The sequence below is a fragment of the Leptopilina heterotoma genome, unplaced genomic scaffold (assembly GCF_015476425.1).
Source record: "Leptopilina heterotoma isolate Lh14 unplaced genomic scaffold, ASM1547642v1 Lhet_142, whole genome shotgun sequence".
Classification (NCBI taxonomy): domain Eukaryota; kingdom Metazoa; phylum Arthropoda; class Insecta; order Hymenoptera; family Figitidae; genus Leptopilina; species Leptopilina heterotoma.
This window is the reverse complement of record NW_025110861.1, coordinates 665,404-684,909: the sequence shown is the minus strand read 5'-3', so window position 1 is coordinate 684,909 and position 19,506 is coordinate 665,404. Positions and strand designations below refer to the sequence as shown.

Genomic DNA, 19,506 nt, shown 5'->3' with positions numbered 1-19,506 from the left:
CCTTAATATACTAATATTTTATAACATTTTTACAAATTCTTAAAAATTTAAAAAAAAAATGTTATCGGATTAGTCCAGTAACATTGGCATGGAGATTTATAATTCCTCATGGATAGGACTTTCTCCAAAATTGATCAAGTCAATGATAGTTGTGATTAGAAGATCACAGAAGCCGATAACAATGAGAATAGGAGGTATTATGCCAAGATTATCTCTGTCATATTATGCTCACGTAAGTGTTTTAAATATTTTTATTAATACCACCTATTATTTATGTAAACCATTCTATTCTAAATTACAGTTTTTACCGATTTTCTGCATTAGGACAGCAAACGTACACCTTTAAGTGTCTTATGCACAATTAAAGTGCAAATACATTTTTGTACCATTGATAATTGTTTGAAATCACCTGATCTAATATAATAAGTTGGCAAATATTCATAACAAAATTTAAAAATTAATAAGTTACTATTTATTATTTCAGTATCTTTCCAACGTAGCAACTTACCTTACTGCTGTCAGAATGTTAGTTAATGTGAATGAGAAATCTGTTGATTTAAAGTCTACATTGTAGATTATTACATTATTCCTTAGCTTTCTTATACAAACCAAAGTTTTTAAAGACTTTGCAGAAAAATTTTCAACAAAGTTCCTGAAAAATGTGGTGCTCGGTAGACTTTAATAGTTTCTCATAAGACTGAATTCATAAACATTTAATAGCGATTCTTACTATGTACGTAAACAAAGGATACATATAGCACTCTGTCCACATTTGTTCTGTAAACAGGCGGTTAATCTATGTATACATATTTATATGTTAACTAAATAGTGTCAATTGATAGTTATTAGCAATAAACATTATTCTAAAATTGATATGTTATTACTTGAAATTGTATATTAATACTTACACAATTTTTAACTCGAAAGCCTAGGAAATGTTGACAAAAAGCATTGTCGATGATAATTATTTTTGTCCTTCAAAACCGTACCATGGCGGTTTGTGTCGCAAAAACTTTAAGAGAAATGCTGTCAACATTACGGTTAGAGATCCTTCATGAATCATTTCACCGAAATAGAGAAGTCTATTGGCTGTTTTTTTCATTTGTGTTACGTAAGTACTTTATACAAGGACATAAAAAATACTTTGGGCGGTATTCATAGTCCCGACTTAAGCAAGGACTTAAGCTTTGCTTGATCAAGTCGGTCTTATTCGAATGAGTCGAGCTTAAGACCGTATGTATTCATAGTCAAAAATAAGCAATTGCTTGGTAAAGGAAATGCAGCTTAAGAACTTCTTGACCAAGTAAATGCTTAAGATGATCTTATTGAGCGTTCGGCTTTTTCCGTCAATATTCTCTTGTATCTACCAATAAGCGATAGTAGATAGCTTATATTCATTAGAAAAAATGACGCTAATGCACATAAAATATCTGATAAGGGAGAGGAGGGGGGGTCAAAAAAACTGAAAAATATGCATATTTTAATATTTTTAGGATAAAAGTTATAAAGTAAAAGGATACAAGAAATGACTACCAGAATGATGAAAATTGAAATATTCTTATTCCTCACGAAATATTATATTTAGATTCTAAATTTTTCTGTATTAAAAAATAGAAAAAATTATTTTAACTATTATTATATTGTTTCTAAAAAAAATTATTGAGTCAGAATCAGTGAAATTTTACAAAAAATAAGGAGTATTTTTATAATCGAAATGAAAAAAAGCATTTTTATTTGGCCATTGTCTCTAACAAACAAACGACAGAAAAAATTTTGTTTAAAAAAAGTTATTGTAAAATGAATTTTTTTGCAACTTTTTATAAAAAAATCTTATTTTTCCTAAAACAATGAACCAAGAGTGCATATAAAAGGGGTAAAACAATTAACTTTCATTTGGAACTACAAAATTTTTAAAAATAGTATTTTTTAATAATTATTTAATATTAACAGTTTTATTTCCTCATAGGGTGTCGATTTTCTTAGAATCAATTATTTTTACAAATTTTCAAGTATAGCGTATATAAATATTTCAACATGGGGAACAAATTCTCCGGATGTATGTGTGTGGATGCATATCGAAATGTTTTTTCAACATTTCGATGAAAAAAAAATACTTTTTATTTCTCGTGAAAATTTTATAAATTTTGAACCTTTTTTCTAAATTATTAAATTTTAATTATTATTAAATTGTTTTTAACAAAAAATCTTTTCATTTTTATTATAAATATTTATAAAAAGACAATAAGTAATTGCTTAAGTCATGTAAAACGTTGACTTAAAATCATAACCTCAATTCGTTCAAATAAGTTCACCGGCAATGTCAAATAAGATCATCTTATTTGACTATGAATACTTGTCATTCTTAAGATGGGACTATGCATCTCAAAATCGAAGCATTTACTTTGTCAAGCATATGCTTAAGTTGCGGCTTAAGGCAATGCTTATTGCACGACTATGAATCTAGGTGGCAGCTTAAGTCGCTGCTTAAGAAATAAGTATCGACTATGAATACCGACCTTTCATCCTCATGTTTGAGTCCGGTAAAAGAGAATTTGCTTTTTAAGCAAAGTTCATGAGAGGATTTCGACTTTTTAATGAAAGGTTTAAATAATAAAGTATATTTGGTAAATTAAAAAAAGTTTATTTATATAAATAAGTTGTTACAAAATAATAAGTTTAAAACGAGAAAGTCGATAACAAACCAATTAAAAGTATCACAAACATATGTGGATGTAGCGTTGAAGAATTACTTTGAAAAAAGAAATTCTTTTCTGAAAAATAAAATAAACGTTAAAAGATGTTTTAATAGAGTAATTTGTTTCGTAATAATGCAAAACTTTGATGTATAATACTTTTTTTCTCATTAGGATCACGGAATCCACACTGTTGATAACCAAAGGAACCTTTTCTCCTCTTTGGCACATATCCTGGAATATACAAACTAGTAGTTTCCAATTTTCCAGTTGATATTAATTTACCAAAGTCTTGATCTAATTTATTTGCAATAGGGCCTGTGGATTAAGTTAATAAGTTAAATTAATAACATGTAGGATAAGAAAAATATTGTAAAAATAAGGTAGGGTAGAACATTATAAATGATCACCTCTGAAATGTAATAAAAATTGTATACATCCACCACTGTGAAGTATTTTAGTTTTTCTGCTGTCAACGGAAATCATCCAGTCAGGAACTCCCATCACTTCTCTCACAGTTTCCAAGAATTGGGCTCTAAGAAAGCATTCGCATTATTTTGATAACATGAAAAACTTACAAATTGTAAAGAATTGTGTGTATATTTAGAAGAAGAAGAAGAAGAAGAAGGTCATACTAATTCTGTAACTCACACTACAAAGCGCGGTGTTCTCTTTATATTAATATATTTGACAATATCGTGATCTGGTTCAATATTCGCGCAAGCAAAACGAGTATTTCCAAAATCCTTTTCCATAATAACGATTGACTTTCCCATAGCCGAAACAGGACCTTCTAAAGGAAAGTTTGAATCACTGAAAACACGCCTTTCAAGTCCAATATCAATTGGTCCCAAACGAGCAGATATATCTCCCACATAACATCTCAATGGTAAGTCAGCACCACACTCTTGTTTGTATAAATCTTCCTGCGCATAAATATTTATTGTAACGCATGTAGTTTAAAAACCCTTACAACATCTGAATTTTCGCAACAACTGTCTTAATTAACTTTCAGATTTCTATTAAACTTGTGTCTGGTTTACAAAATTTCAGTGCACGGTTACGTGTTATCTATGGGAACATTTGTTTATTTGAATAAAGCTTCAATTGCAACTTTGCTGCTAACTTACAGATTAAGTACAGTGTCAATTACATATTTCCTTTATATTTTTACCTAAAAGTTGCACTGCTAACTTGTGAAAGTTTAATGGCAAGATTGCATGCTATCTTATGTAAGGAAAAATGAACTCTTACATTGATTGGATCTGCTAACTGAGTAAAGTAAGGATTCCAAATATAACCAGCTGCAACACATCGAGTATCTTTTACTTTTACGGATGCATCAACTCCTACTGGATTTACATAAATTGCCCAGTTATGATTTCTTGTCTATAAAGATAAATTAATAAATTATTATTCAGAAAATATCAAAAAAGAACCAATTTACTAAAAATATAAAAAAATCTAGTATAGTTAAACCATTTGGTAAAATTGATTCTTAATTATTGAAAAAAAATTATTCAGTAGAAATCCATACTTACGATATTTCGATCATTCTCACCAGGATGTCTAAGTTTAACTTCTATTGCCGTTTCACTTTGACTATTATCTTTGTATATAAGTTGAGTCTAAAAACAATAAAAAAAGAAAGTAAAATAACTTGTTATGTTAATTTAATAAAAATTTAGATTTTACCAGTCTTATGTAACCATAGGCGTAACCATCTGGATGATGAAAAGAGGCAATGGCTCTCAATTCTCTTGCTTCGGAAGGAGCGTATCCTCTCTCGATTGTAGAACAAGACCATCTTAACGAAAATATTACAAAATTACATTTGCTTTTACAGAAAAATCGCGATTTAATTTTTTAATTTTTTTTATTTTTGGTATGTTTTTGGGCTATGCACGTGGAGCCGTACCGATAATTTCCAACAGTAGTGTATTTTATACTTAACGTACATGTTTAATGTTTATGTAATAATAATTACCTTATATTTTTCTCCTTCTTGTGAATAACCACGCTCCTACCTAAAATACTTCTTGGACCAAATAAGGGTAACATTGTATCGTTGTAAGTAACAGAATATCTGTTTCTATTATCTAAAGTGCCAAATTTTCCACTTAAATCACCCATTTCGTACTGATCGGTTGTGCCTTCTTCCGAAAGAGGTACGTTCTTAGGATCAACTTTTAAGGGATTCCAGTGACCGTAAAGGGATGACTCTTCGCATGGAAATTCTAAATCCATTTCAATAGGCGTCTAAAAAGATTTATAGAGTGTGAAGATAGAACAGTATTACACTTAGGTATCGACATGTATGTTTAAATTTATAAAGCAATAAATAGCAAAAGTTTTTAAATTTTCCACCCACCATATGAATATGATATCCACTTGATAATTTAGATAAACCTTCTAAGTTTACTTCTACATTAGTTAAATCGTATTCGGTTTGTTGAATAAATTCTATTTTTCCTCCTGCAGTTTTAGGCTCACTGCTACTAAACCAGTTTCTCACCACAGCCTTTCTTCGGTACACTCTACTAATTCTATGAAAACAGAAATTTAATTTTAAACCATGACTTCAATTTTGTATAATGTAGTTTTGAAGTTAAAGTTAAAGTTAATAAAGTTTCTGTATAATAAAAGTAGATATAATAATTTTTTATATACATTGAACAGGCAAGTCTTTCTCCTCTTGCTTTTGGTCCGTGATCATCATAAATAACTAAACTCTTTCCTATTATACTATTTGGTCCTGATAAATGAATAGCACTATCAGTAAATAATTTTCTTGTTAATTTAGTTGCAACACTTTTTCTTCCTGCAATTTCCAAGCTTCCAAGCCTCGTTAAATCACCTAGTCTACAAAGGGTTATCTCATTCGCGGAGCATTGACTCGGTTGATTCAAACCTGACTCTATCTAAAATTATTAAATACAATAAGTTAATAATCATTTATTTTCATTTGCCACGCTTTTTTAATAATTGATTAACATGCACAAATGAATAAATATAAATATAAATAAATATTAAAATATAAATATTTCATTCAGTGGTAAAATAAAATGATACAATTATGACAACCTTATAAGGATTGAAAGGAGCTCCAGCACTAAGACATCTAGCAGTCCAGTTGTAATAATCTTTCCCTGGTGGGAAATCATGAATCATCCATCTGAATGAATGATAAATTATTCTCTATGCTTCAAAATAACCCAGTGGGCACACTAATTGAAAATATTCTTTTAATGTTTCTTGGACATTTTCTCGAATATCTTTTGGGCATCTTTGACCCAGTTACTAAACGACTCTCAAATTTTCAATCGTCTTATATATATGACAGTGTTTACTGAGAATTGAACAAAAGGGAATCGTATTAATAAATACCTGTGCTCAGCAGAATTATTCAATGAAGTACCATCTGCATGGACCAAATGTTCTATCAAAATTGTAGTGTCCATTTCAGGTTCATCTGTTGGCTGCCGAAAAATAATTCTTCCAACTAAAGGATATCGAAATATTACTTGTGCTGTTGTCAATGAGAGTGGTCCAGTATTTTTCGGTGAATGATGTAGAATAACGGCACAGACCCAAGGACTGATGCTTTTATTATCGCTTTCATTATATCTAAATGAATCAAAAGAATTGGTATGTATTTAATTTTAAGTTAGACAGTATCAGGGCTCGAACTAGGTCCGTAAATCCTGAAAAAGTCCGTAACTTCGCTTCAAGTCCGTAAAAGTCCGTTTTTAAAAAAAAAAGTCCTTAAAGTCCGTAATTTCATTCAAAAAGGATGAAAAATTCGTAAATTGTACGATATAATTTTGAGAATTTTAGAGAAATTACAAATGATTGCAGAAATTCAATTATTTTTAAAAGTAATAAAATTCTTCGCAAAAATTCAATTATGTTCAAAAATTTTTTTTAAATTCTCGTCAAAATTTCAATTATCTTTAGAAATATTAAAATTCTTAATTCTTTATCCTTAAAATTCTTAAATTCTTATTTTTATTAAAATTCTTCTCTGAAATTCAATTATTTTCAAAAAAATCTAAAAAACATTGTCAACATATCAATTATCTTTATAAATAAATAGCAAAATTCTTTGACAAAATTCAATTATTTTCAAAAGTTTTAATAAAATCCATTGCAAAATTTCAATTATTTTCAAAAGTAATAAAATTCAATTATTTTCAAAAATTTTAATCAAAACCATTGCAATATTTCAATTATTTTCAAAAGTAATAAAATTCAATTATTTTTAAAAATTTCAATAAAATTCATTTTAAAATTTCAATTATTTTCAAAAGTAATAAAATTCTTCGCAGAAATTCAATTATGTACAAAAATTTTTAACAATTCTCATCAAAACTTCAATTATCTTTAGAAATATTAAAATTCTTCTCCAAAATTCAATTATTTTCAAAAAATCTAAAAAAAAAAAACATTGTCAACATTTCAATTATCTTTATAAATAAATAGCAAAATTCTTCGACAAAATTCAATTATTTTCAAAATTTTTAATAAAATTTTTGTCCAAATTTCAATTATTTTCATAGTTAACAATACTTATCACACGAATTCAATTATTTTCTATAAAGTAATAAAATCCATTGCAAAATTTCAATTATTTTCAAAAGTAATAAAATTCAATTATTTTCAAAAATTTCAATAAAATCCATTGCAAAATTTCAATTATTTTCAGAAGTAATAAAATTCAATTATGTTTAATAATTTCAATAAAATCCATTGCAAAATTTCAATTATTTTCAAAAGTAATAAAATTCAATTATTTTCAAAAATTTTAATAAAATTCATTAAAACATTTCAATTATTTTCATAATTAACAATATTTATCACACGAATTCAATTATTTCTTAAAGTATTCAATTATTTTCAAAAATGTTAATAAAATCCATTGCAAAATTTCAATTATTTTCAAAAGTAATAAAATTCTTTTTAGGAATTCAATTATTTTCAATATAGAATTTTAATCGAATTCCTCGAAAAAATTCTTAAAAATTTTATTAAAATTCATCCAAAGAATTTAATTATTTAAAATTTTGTTCATAAGATTTTTAATAGGAATTGAATTCCAAGAAACATTCAATTATTCAATAAATTATTTATTTGCATTTTTTTTTTGTATTTAAATAATTGAATTCTGATAGAATTTTCTCATAAACATTGATTTAAAAATAGATTTCAGTTAAAATCTTAGATTATAATAATTGAATATCGAAGAATTTCATTAAAATTTTAAAATAATTGAATTTTATCGAGACATTTTTTTAAAATTGTCTTAAAAATAATTGAATTTCTACCAAAAAAAAAAAGTTTTTATCAAAACTTTTTAAAAAGTTTGTATTTCTGCTAAAATTCTGATATTTTTGAAAATAATTGAATTCTTGCTAGAAGAATTTTATTAAGACTTTTGAAAGTAATTGAATTTTTGCAAAGATTTTTATTATTTTACGAAAGTATTTAAGTTTTTGCGAAAAATTTTATTAAAATTTCTGAAAGCAATTCAAGATCTGCTAAGAATTTTGTTATTTTTAATTTATGCCAAGAATTTTATTAAAATTTTTAAAAATAATTGAATTCCTGTTAATTTTTTACAAGAATTTAATTATTTTTGAAAATTTTAATAAAATTCTTCGCAAGAATTCAATTATTTTCATAAAAAATTTTAATCGAATTTCTCGAAAAATGTAATTATTCTTAAAAATTTTATTCAAATTCGTTGATAGAATTCAATTTTATTTGAAAATTTGTTGATAACGATTTTTTATGGGAATTGAGTTTTAAGAAACGTTCAATTATTCAATAAATTATTTATTTATTTGCATTTTTACATTTAAATTTGTATTTAAATAATTGAATTCTAGTAGAATTTTCTAATAAAAATTGATTTTCATTTCGTAAAAATGAATTTCAGTTCAACTTTTAGATAATAGAATATTAAAAGCAATATAGCGGGAATTTTTAGAAATAATGGAATTTTCAAATTTTTTTGTTTTGAAAAAGTTTAATTGAGTTTTTTTTAATATTATTTTCAGTTTCTATTTTCTAATATTTATTTATAATTAAAGAATTTACGAATAATTGAAATTTCAAAAAATTGAGTACTGTAAAGAAATGAATTTGAAAATTGTCAAAGAACTTTTTCGAAAATTTAAAATAATAATCGAAGAATTTTAGTTTTAAATTCTTAAAAAAAATAATTGAATTGATAATGATTTTAATTATTATAAATTATTTTTATTAATTTTTATTAATAATTATTATTAATTATTATAAAACATGAAGAAATCGATGACTTCGAGTCGAAGACTCGGAGTTATCGATTTCTTCATGTTTTATAGGACTATGAAAAATTGAATTTCTAGTTTTAAGTAGTTCTCTTATTTGATTCGGCCTGATTCTATTTTTGTCAGTTGGTCCGTAAATGGTCCGTAATTTTTAATTTTTGGTCCGTAAAGTCCGTATTATATTTATTTTTAAATACTTTCACTGCTTCGAGCCCTGCAGTATATTCTAAAAACCAATATGTTCATATCTATCCATAAATAAATTTTCACAGAACAAGAAAAATGATTAAAAATGACATACTTGTGAAGAACAAGAGATCTGTGTATAACACTGTGTGATCCGGAAAGAGGAAGATTTGTATCCCAGTAAACTCCACTTAATTTAGAGCTACCGTCAAGAATATCAAAGTGCATTGAACCTTCCTTTCGATTCTGAAGTTTTCCCGACAAGTCGCCAATGGCATATTGATCTTGAGTTCCAAAACCTGACGATCATTACAATTTGTCATTAAAAAGAAATCTTATTGCGTACAATCACTGAGATTGTAAAAATCATTTTACCAGGTGGTGGTAGAGTGTTATCATCAATGTTTATTGGATTGTACATTTTTTTAGTAGTCGTACAAGATTCGCCAACTGGCTCTACAAATTTTGCAGGTTCTTCAGGCAGTTCATGAATTTTGTAAGCTGCAATTCTCGTCTCATATCTTAATCTTGTCTCTAAATCATTTATTGGATTCAAAGAAATATTTAGCCAAGTTGGGGCGAATGGAGACTCTTGATTGAACGAAACTTCGCCTTTAACACCTTGTGCATTGATAATTGCCCTAAAATATCGAAAATAATATTTAAATATTTCAATTCTAACTATATTTAACTATAATATCTAATTATGTAAAATAAGATATTTTTTAATAGTTGTACTTACTTGGCCATAACGGGTTTTCGGTATTCAATTTTAGCACAAGCTAGAAAAGAATCAGTGTGAGTTGGATGAAATATAACTAAATATAACAATCGATGAGATCCTATAAAATCATTTGGTAGTAAGTCAAGTTTTGGATCTCTGAAAGAATATTTCCTTCGTTTAGATAAATTTTCGGAAATTTTAATTTTTCCCAATCGCATATCAATATCGCCAATTGACTTATTCACGCCAGCGTTGTCTGGATCGAAAATTGCTTGAAGAATATTACAGTTGCTTTTATCTATAATTAACAAATATTACAAGAACATTTAAAACACCATCTATTTTTATTGATTTAATTAAAAAAATTAAAGTAGCGTTTTCGACATTTACCCTTACTACCAGGTTCGAAAATGTCGGTGACATAAATTTTCCAATTATGCTCTGTGTAATCGACTGCACTGGGAGTTAATTGATCTACACGATGTAAATTTGAATAAATTACAGTTTCAGTTATATTTTCGCCAGCCTGACCACCCAACCATCGGAACCACACAGATCCACCAACAGAATTATGAAAACGGGCCTCGGCCACTCTTTCTGAATTTTTATTCAATACCTGTATTAGCAGATTTAATTTTTCGATTATAATATAATTCAATAAAAAAATTATCTCCTAATAAAATTGAAATGTGTAGTTTAAATTTCAATCAAAGAGAACTCTCCTATTGGAATCTTATTATTAAGAAATATTAATTATTTTACCATGATAGAAGCGCATATAATTCGGGAACTATAGGCATCTTTGAAGATCAAACCTTTGCCCCAAAGTCCGTTTTCTCCAGTGAAACTAAGTCCAGGTACTTCAATTGAACCTGTTTCATTGCCCGGCATTTGCAATGGGCCTAGCTTTTCAGTTAGGTCAATCACACTGAAATTAGATATATTGAGTTCTAATTAATTTCAGATCATAATTAAATTTTATCGATGGATTTCGATATTTACCAATTTTTAAGAAAAATAAGGATAAAAACGTTTTTTTACCTTTTTCCTAGATTTTGTTCACCACAGCGATCATTATTACTGGTATAATCCACGGGAAATTGAGTGACGTACCATTCCCACAACTGATCTGGATATTGAAGTGTTGTTTTAAGAGAAAAACGAATTTTCACATTTTCAACGTTTCCCGGTAGAAAATGAATTTCCCCATGAAGGCCTCCTGAAGAGATGTATGCCGCTAGCCGCAGTGTATCCCCGGTTGCGACTATAAGGAATTTTTCAACCAATTTACAAAAAATGAACTTGCTTAGTTTATTATAATTTTTTAAATTTTATCAAAAAGAATATCATAAACGGATATAGAAAAAAAACTGCATAAAGTTGAAATTTTAGAAAATTCAAGATGATTTATAATTTGAAATATTTTGACAGGTCAATGTTTTCAATTGAAACACAATAATCAACAATAGAAAAAAAATATCTTCTAAATTCTATGCATTACAAAATGTTGTAGTTAAACATTTTTTAAATTTTACTAAAAAAATTATAAATTATAAATAAAATTAAAATTTTTCATTTATTACTGATATAACAGATGTAGTATCAATTTTTTGTGTAATTATTTTACTTTTACTTACCACATATTGCTAACAACAATATACAAAACATGTTGTATTTTATTGGTATAAAAATATCACAGCATTTTTTCGGAAGAAATAAACTTTGTTTTTTATTTTGTAACTTTGTAAGAGATGAAAATCATCCTACTTCAAAATCCATACCGAACGACACTAGAATATTATGAATCAAGGCATGTAGAAACTTTCTTATTTCTTTAAGAAACTAGGAGTGGGAGAGAAGAGAAATGAAGAACGGTGAACATCATCTATAAGGAGGGATATAATGCAGGTAATAAATGCAGTATAATGATACTGACGAAAATACTTTTTTAAGTCACAAAAAAATGAAAAAATCTGAATACAGAAATAGAACTAAACATTAAGATTTAAAAATCTAATCAAGAGTTAATAAAAATGACGGTACGATCTGACATGGACCCATAATAGTGTTTTAGAAATTTCAATTTAAATTATTATATTACTCTTACATTGGCTGTTTTAATTAATAAAAAACAATATCTGATTTTTAATTAATTTAAAAATAAATTGAGGAGAAACGTCATTTTTTTAATAAAAAGTCAAAATAAACGAAAACTTCAAGTCAGAATTTTATGTCATTTTCTCTATAGGATTTTCCAGGTCAATACTTCATGAAAGTCATAAAATAAGTAACCAAAACAGATAATCATCAGAAAATGAAAAATTATATTTTAATTTTAAGCGAACTTTATCTTCTGTTTACTAACAATTTTTAGTACAAGAATTGTTTACTGATCCCAAACTATTGCTAGAACAAATCCAATTAATATCTGCATCATCAAAATTAATTTAATTCACAATTCATAAGAAGTAACCACAGCCGACAATCAGCAGAAGACGAAAAACTATATTTTAATTTGTAGCAAACTTTATCTTCTGTTTACTAACAATCGTTAGTACAAGAATTGTTTACTGGTCCCAAACTATTGCTAGGACAATTCCAATTAATATCTGCATCATCAAAATTAATTTAATTCACAATTCATAAAAAGTAAGTAACCACAGCCGATAATCAGCAGAAGATGACAAATTATTTTTTGAGCGAACTTTATCTTCTGTTTACTAACAATTGTTAGTACAAAAATTGTTTACTGGCCCCAAACTGTTGCTAGAACAATTCCAATAATTATCTGGGTCATCAAAATTAATTTAATTCACAATTTATAAAAAGTAACCACAGCCGATAATCAGCAGAAGATTACATTTTTATGACTGCATAATAAATTTTTAAATAATAATAATAATAATAATAATAATAATAATAATAATAATAATAATAATAATAATAATAATAATAATTAATAATAATAATAATTTTTTTTTTCCTTACAAGGATATAAAAAAGTCTTTATAAAGTCAAATTTAGGTAATTTACCAACCAAATTAAATAAAACTATATTGTGCAAGTTGTGAATAATCCCATTGTAACAAAATAATTAAATAAATTCCTTATTAATTAAAAAAATTCAAGACATATTTTTTTATATTAAGATATATTTTTTTTTTATAAAAAAACAAAGAAATTAATTATTTACAAGTTCTACTGTATTATTTGATTTGAAAATTAACTGTACTTTTTACAAAATTAGTCCTTTCTGTTGTATAAATATTGTATATGATACTAAAATTTATTATAGTAAATGCACTCTATCTAATACATATTTTCTAATTCTACTTTATAAATTTCAAAGAAATAGTTTTATTTATTACTTTTATAAATATAAATACTCTCTCATTGAAAGGAAATAAGAGAAGGCAAATTTAATTTTCTTAAGAAAATATAATTGATCACATTAAAAATTACTGTATATACAGTATAAAGATCGCGAATTTCAAATGAAAACGTTTGCTACATTTATAGATAATTACACGCTATATCATGTGATGAGAAGCGGAATGTTCTAAAATATATAAAATATTGAAGCATATTTAATCGTATGCATTAATTTAAAAATTTAATATTCACTACAATTTATGATTTATTTATTACTTCCACATTATTCCTATAAACATAGAACATTTTCTTTTCTTTCTTTCGCATATTAAATTCCTTTATTAGGAAAAATATTTAATATATTTTGTTAGGAATTGAAACTTTTTATTAAAAAAAAGGAATAAAATGCAAAAAGTATTACCCTCTCGAAGAGTAATAAATTTAATAAATGGATATAAAATTAATGTAAATAAAAAAATTTTTTATTTTTAAAGAGTGTAATTTCCGATTTATAAAAATATGTAGTTTGTTATGTGACCAACCGCGTTACAAAATTTAATGTAGAGAGGGTTAAAAAAAATTATTCAAATGAAGGTATTTTATTATAAATTTTTCTCTGAATTTGAAACAGTTGTAGGATGTTTAAAATTCTATAGAAAAAACTTTAAAAATGTGTAAAACAGCAGGTGAGATCGTCTTCAAAGTTTTAACAGTTTTTTTTTTGGAATTTTGAGACTCCTCTGACATTTATTCGAAAGTTAATGTTAATAAAATGGCTAAAATTCAAAAATTGAATGTCAAACAAGAAGAACCTTTGTATCTTTATCGACTAGTGAAACTTCTTGCAAATATTTATATGCTATGGCCACAGGAAAAGAAAAGAACACTTATTGACAGAGTCATAGAAATAAATTGGTGGATAATGATGATTAATGGACCGATTCTTTTTGTTGGGGTAATTGGCGGTACTATTTGCTTTTATCAGGACATCGCATCATTCATAACTCTGATTTTTATAATTTTTGAATTAACAGTATTACTTGAGAACTGTTACACTTCTATGCTTTTCAAGATGAAAAAGGATGACTTTAAGGTATGTATGTACATTTTTATTTTAAATTTCTCTTATTAAATTTTCTCTTAAAAAACGTTTACATATAACGTCATTCATTTTATTTAAAAATAAATAAAGTCGTTACAATGTTGAAACCGTAACTGTCCACCCTCGGAACTGTCGTACACTACATCAGGCACAATATATAAAACGCTTTGTAATTTAACAGGTCTTATTGGAATATCTTGATAAAACTGTAAGAAATGTTAATAGCCAAGATGAAATATTATTTCGCAAATACATTAGAGATTCCATTCCATTGGCCTTTTCGGTATATACATTGTACAATATAGTCGCAGTTGGATTTACTTACATGCAATTATGCAAACCAGCACTTATTCTTCCAAAAGAAATATGGTATCCATTGCCACTTGATCCATTCAAGAGGAAGGTGTTTGAACTTACTCAACAATTTATCTACATTTTTCACTCTGGTGTCTTGCATGTTGCAGATGGTATACTATTTATGTCGATGCATATTGCCCGAGCTAAATTGACTGTTCTTTCTGATAAATTTCCACTTGCGATCAATGAGTCCCAGTTGCGAAGATGCATCCAACTTCATCAGGAAGTAATATGGTTAATATAGTTTAATGTGCATTAATTTCTAATATATTTAAAAGAAGGATAGTCGCTTGTAGGGAGCATCGTTAGCAACAAAACCTCTCGACATACAGTTGCTCAATGGAACCTTCCCTCACAAACGACGATAAATATTAAAAATATTAAAGCTTTTAATATTTATAGGTTTGTAGATTTAATAAATACAACATCACGTTACATCGTTCTTAAAACAACTTTGGCTGTCTTTCTGTATCTAACTTTGGGATTTTTTCAACTTCTTCACGTAAGTAAAGAGATGTAATATAAATTTTTCTTATTTAGCTTATCTCAATAATAACACCTTAACATAATTAATTTAACGCCTTTTGATTAGTATAGCTACCCTGTGGGCACTGGGACATGGGATGTCTTTAGGACATGCTTAGGACGTCTATGTCCGTTTGAAAGACATCCAAAAGACATCTTTGGCCCGAAACCAAACTTTATTTTAATTTATTTCTTTCAGCAAACAGAAGTTGTTGAACCTCTTTTAATTCACCAGTTTTTATTGGTAATAATAGTTGTGAACTACAGAGTATACTTTGGAACTCAGTGTGCAGATGCTTTATCTTCAGCTGTAAGTATTATAAAATTAAGTTTTTAATTTTTAAACAATAAAACAACAAAAGGGACAATTTGTAAACATACCAATTTGTAAACATACCTAAAGTGACATTTCGTAATAGTGAAAATTGGGAAAAATGATTCTAGGCAAAAGTGTATGGTTTACCCTAATTTAGAATTATGGAACATTTTCTATACTTTAGCAGCTTATAGTCCATATTGAAATTTGTATGCGGAAATCAAAAAAATATATTTTGCATTTAAGGGAGAGAAATTGCAATATTCAATACCATGGTCAGGACAGTCTGCAGGAGTATCAAAGTCTATATACATAATCATTCAAAGGTGTCAAAAACCATTGATTATATCAGTTTCTGGTGTAATCGCTCAATATTCTTCTTGGTACTACGGAAGCGTAAGTGATGTTTAAATTACTATTTGAACAAATTTAAGAAGTTCAATTTCATTTAATATTTATATTAGTCGATCGTATATGAATTTTTAGTTTTAGACATTAAAAGGATTAAAAGTAATATTATATATTTTCTCAAATTTTAAATAAATGCTGTTTTCTATAAACTTTGAAGAAACAATATGAACCTCGAAAAAATTAAAAAACATTATTATCAAATTTTAAAGTTTTAAAATTATACAAATATTAAAATATATACATTCTTTTATATACTATTACCTGTTTAAATTTTTTTCAGTTTCTATATAGAACGTTCTCTTACTTTCTAACATTAAAAGCTGTGCTTGGACTATAAGAATAAAAACCTTTATTGTAATATTTTCATTGTTGGAATTATAACAACGAAAATTATAAATATACACGGAGTGAATTGTAGTGTGAATATATTCCATCGGTGTAACTAGGAAGCAAATGTAAAATTCCAAATCGCTCATTTTTCCTATATACTAACCCTATGACAAATACACTATACATTTTATATAAAAGTACAGGAAAAATTTGAGAAATAGTTTTTTACGTTTACCTTCTGGGTGTTAGTAAAACTATTTTTATATAAATTTATTTTTGTGCAGAAGTACACAATATACATACCTATATATTATAATAAGAGAGAGACCACATATTTTTGTAGTAAGAATAAAATATTTTCACTCTTTAATAAGAAATGAAAGAATGAAAAATATCGTTATTTTCCAGCATCATTGTAATTTACAATTTAAAAAAAGAAATAAATATATTTTCTTAAAAACTGAAAGCAGAAATTAAACTATTATTATATTCCTATTCGTTTTTGTTTCTAACGTTTTTGTTTCTAGCAAGTTTATTGTAGAAATGAATAAACGGTACTTATAAATAGAAAATAGAGGATTTTTCATAAAGTATGTAAGAACGGAACTAGTCGAACGTCTGAGAAAATTATTAGTATTAATGAGACTAAAGAGGGCTGTTAACTTCCGCTTTTGATAAATCTAAATTTAATTACACGATTGTGCATATATGAGGAAAAGGCAGATATCTGAAGATTCATCAATTATTAAAGTCTAATTATCAGAAACTTTGATCCGTCAAAATCGAATTTACTATCATTTCTATTCACCTAGAATTATACCCGCATCTAAATTAAAAGCAATTTTTATCACTATGATAATTAAACAGAGACTTCTTAGAATTTGAGTTCGATGTTATTTAAATAAATATAATAAAACTAGTAATCAACATTAAATGAAATAATACTAGTAATCAGAATGATATTTAACAAAAAAACCGATATTCTATTTCGATATTTAAAAATATACGGCAGGTTAACATTAACTTGGCCACAAAGTGGCAGTAAACGGCAAAAGATTGTTTACGAATTATTTTGGTGGTTCACTTTTATCAATGTAATTCATCTATTCATAGTACTAATTATGGGTGTTTTTCATTATCGAGAAAATATTGATATCTCGACTCAAGCTATTGCTGAATTAACAGCACTAATGGAACCCTTTTTTGACATGATCATTTGTAAAGTGCAAAGTAAACGATTACAAGTAATTATCATTTAATATATAAAAATAATTTCTCATATTTGTACCATTGTACATTCATTAACTTTGCCTCCGTTTTGATTTTATTCTAGAAAGTGCTTCACAAGATCTATAAGTTTCAGAGAGAAGCAAAAAATTTAGAAAAAAATATATTAGACAAATATTCAGGAAGATACTTTAATTTTCATATATTTCTTGGCACGTCTTTTCTTATAACTGGTGTTGCATTTTGTTGTTGTCCAATTGTGACAACTGCATTACTGCCGGCCGATGCTTGGTATCCTTTTTCTGTAGAAGCTTTATTAATGCGGATATTTCTTTATGTAGCACAAGTGCTTGCTATAACACAAACAGCTCTGTGTGTTTGTGTCGATTTCACTGTAGCAATGATTTTTTTATACTTATCAGTTCGTTTGGAATTACTTCAAGAAGAGTTTAGATGCAGTTCCACGGACCTTGATTACAAAAATTGTATTATGAGACATCAGGAGTTAATAGCGTTAGTATAATATATTTTCCTTATGCTTCAATATAGTAAGTAGCCATGTCGTCTATTAAATTATTACGTTGAGTTCGGACAATATTATTTGTAAAATACATCACACTGTAAAAAGAAAGGAACTAATTCAGTACTAATTTTGGTACTAAATCGTAATTTGGTTCTATTTTAATACCGAAATCTGGTTTAATTTAGAACCTTTTTTTACAGTGCAAATGAGAGTACTCCTAATTTCAAGTCGTTCTGTAGATGCAAAATTAGTATAAGGTTATTTAGTATGAGGAAAATTGTAAGACGAAAAGTGTAGAAACATTTGTATAGCCAAATTATGTAAGCTGAAGAGGGGTGTATAAATATAATTTTTTAAAAATATTAGATCATGTTGCACGATGAACTTACATGGAGATCAGTGCCATACATTTCAAAAGAAATTACATTTTTAGATTCTTCGAAGATGCTTCTAAAATCATCCGCTTGTTAATAATTAAAAGTACATTCACTGTAACTTTCAATATAGTATTTTCTGCGTTCGAGTTACTTGGTGTAAGTAAAAGTAATTATATTATTATTTTTCATATAAATTTATGTAGGGATGTATGTAGATAATTTGAAACATATTTTATATTAACTTTTCTTAAATTAAATAATAGTACATTAAGCTATTTGATAGTATCATTATTATTCCTATGGGATAAAAATAATAATTATACATTTACTATTTAAGTAGCATGCACCATTGACCGTAGTATCGAAATCTGTAATGATGGTGATTGTTGCAAGTTTAAGACTTTTTTTAACTTCATGGACTGCTGACGATTTAAAGGATCAAGTGAGTTTTTTTTATACCTTTTAATAAATCATATCGTTTTTATTTCACATTTATTTATTCAACCATTTGCAAATTCCCTACAATGTTTTCCTTGGGTAAAAATGTCGCATAGAGGTAATGTGTTTTTTCCTCATGAGAGAAAATAAAGCCCATTTTGATACAAATGGAGAAAATTAATTAATTTTACCCTTGTCAAAACTTAGGTCCTCATGTTGTTTAATATACTATTTTAAGTATTTCAAACTGTATATGAATTATTACAGAGTGAAAAAGTTGCTGACTCTATTTATGAATCGTCCTGGATGAAGAAATCTTCTAAAATACAAAAGTATTTGCCTATTGTAATTCTTCGAAGCCAAAAACCATTGGTTATATCTGCCACTGGAATAATTGACTCATTTTCTTTGGAATATTATTCGTTTGTAAGATCTATTATTTAACATACATTCATTCTTAAATAATTAATTAAATATGTACTAGTTACTAAAGTTTATTATTAAAAACACTTAATTTTGTTTAAAAAAAACTATTTGCTTTATTATGTTCTATGTTCCAGTTTCTCGCTACATCAGCAAACTACTTTTTTAGAATTCGAGCCATTATGTCATAA

At 26.8% G+C, this 19,506-nt stretch overlaps 3 protein-coding genes and 1 long non-coding RNA gene across 6 annotated transcripts in view; 3 read left to right on the top strand and 1 right to left on the bottom strand.

The window, feature by feature from the left end:
• Positions 1-19,506, top strand: part of LOC122498115 — a 24,872-nt gene extending 5,366 nt beyond the window's left edge. Inside the window, exons 7-12 of the mRNA XM_043605698.1 lie at positions 74-232; positions 14,570-14,979; positions 17,340-17,571; positions 18,795-18,896; positions 19,160-19,318; positions 19,453-19,506. Of these exons, the coding sequence (XP_043461633.1) occupies positions 74-232; positions 14,570-14,979; positions 17,340-17,571; positions 18,795-18,896; positions 19,160-19,318; positions 19,453-19,506 (1,116 nt within the window). The remainder of the gene's footprint in view (positions 1-73; positions 233-14,569; positions 14,980-17,339; positions 17,572-18,794; positions 18,897-19,159; positions 19,319-19,452) is intronic.
• Positions 35-433, top strand: LOC122498155. Its single transcript, XM_043605766.1, has 2 exons — positions 35-232; positions 302-433. The coding sequence occupies exons 1-2, from the start codon at positions 89-91 to the stop codon at positions 344-346; spliced, it is 189 nt and encodes a 62-aa protein (XP_043461701.1). The 5' UTR covers positions 35-88; the 3' UTR covers positions 347-433.
• LOC122498151 lies at positions 2,621-11,752 on the bottom strand. Its single transcript, XM_043605762.1, has 19 exons — positions 11,552-11,752; positions 10,956-11,178; positions 10,677-10,842; positions 10,305-10,530; positions 9,933-10,212; positions 9,566-9,831; positions 9,306-9,489; positions 6,081-6,320; positions 5,778-5,868; positions 5,364-5,614; positions 5,065-5,239; positions 4,681-4,952; positions 4,389-4,500; positions 4,235-4,321; positions 3,948-4,082; positions 3,345-3,619; positions 3,104-3,228; positions 2,853-3,011; positions 2,621-2,771 (listed from the first exon to the last, which is right to left on the bottom strand). The coding sequence occupies exons 1-19, from the start codon at positions 11,580-11,582 to the stop codon at positions 2,677-2,679; spliced, it is 3,393 nt and encodes a 1,130-aa protein (XP_043461697.1). The 5' UTR covers positions 11,583-11,752; the 3' UTR covers positions 2,621-2,676.
• On the top strand, positions 14,930-16,496 carry LOC122498156. Of its 3 annotated transcripts, XR_006301199.1 has the most exons (4): positions 14,930-15,247; positions 15,470-15,580; positions 15,771-15,982; positions 16,278-16,496. It is a non-coding gene; the product is annotated as an uncharacterized LOC122498156 (long non-coding RNA). The 3 variants fall into 3 exon arrangements; XR_006301200.1 differs by having other exon boundaries at positions 15,210-15,580; positions 15,833-15,982; XR_006301198.1 differs by having other exon boundaries at positions 15,210-15,580.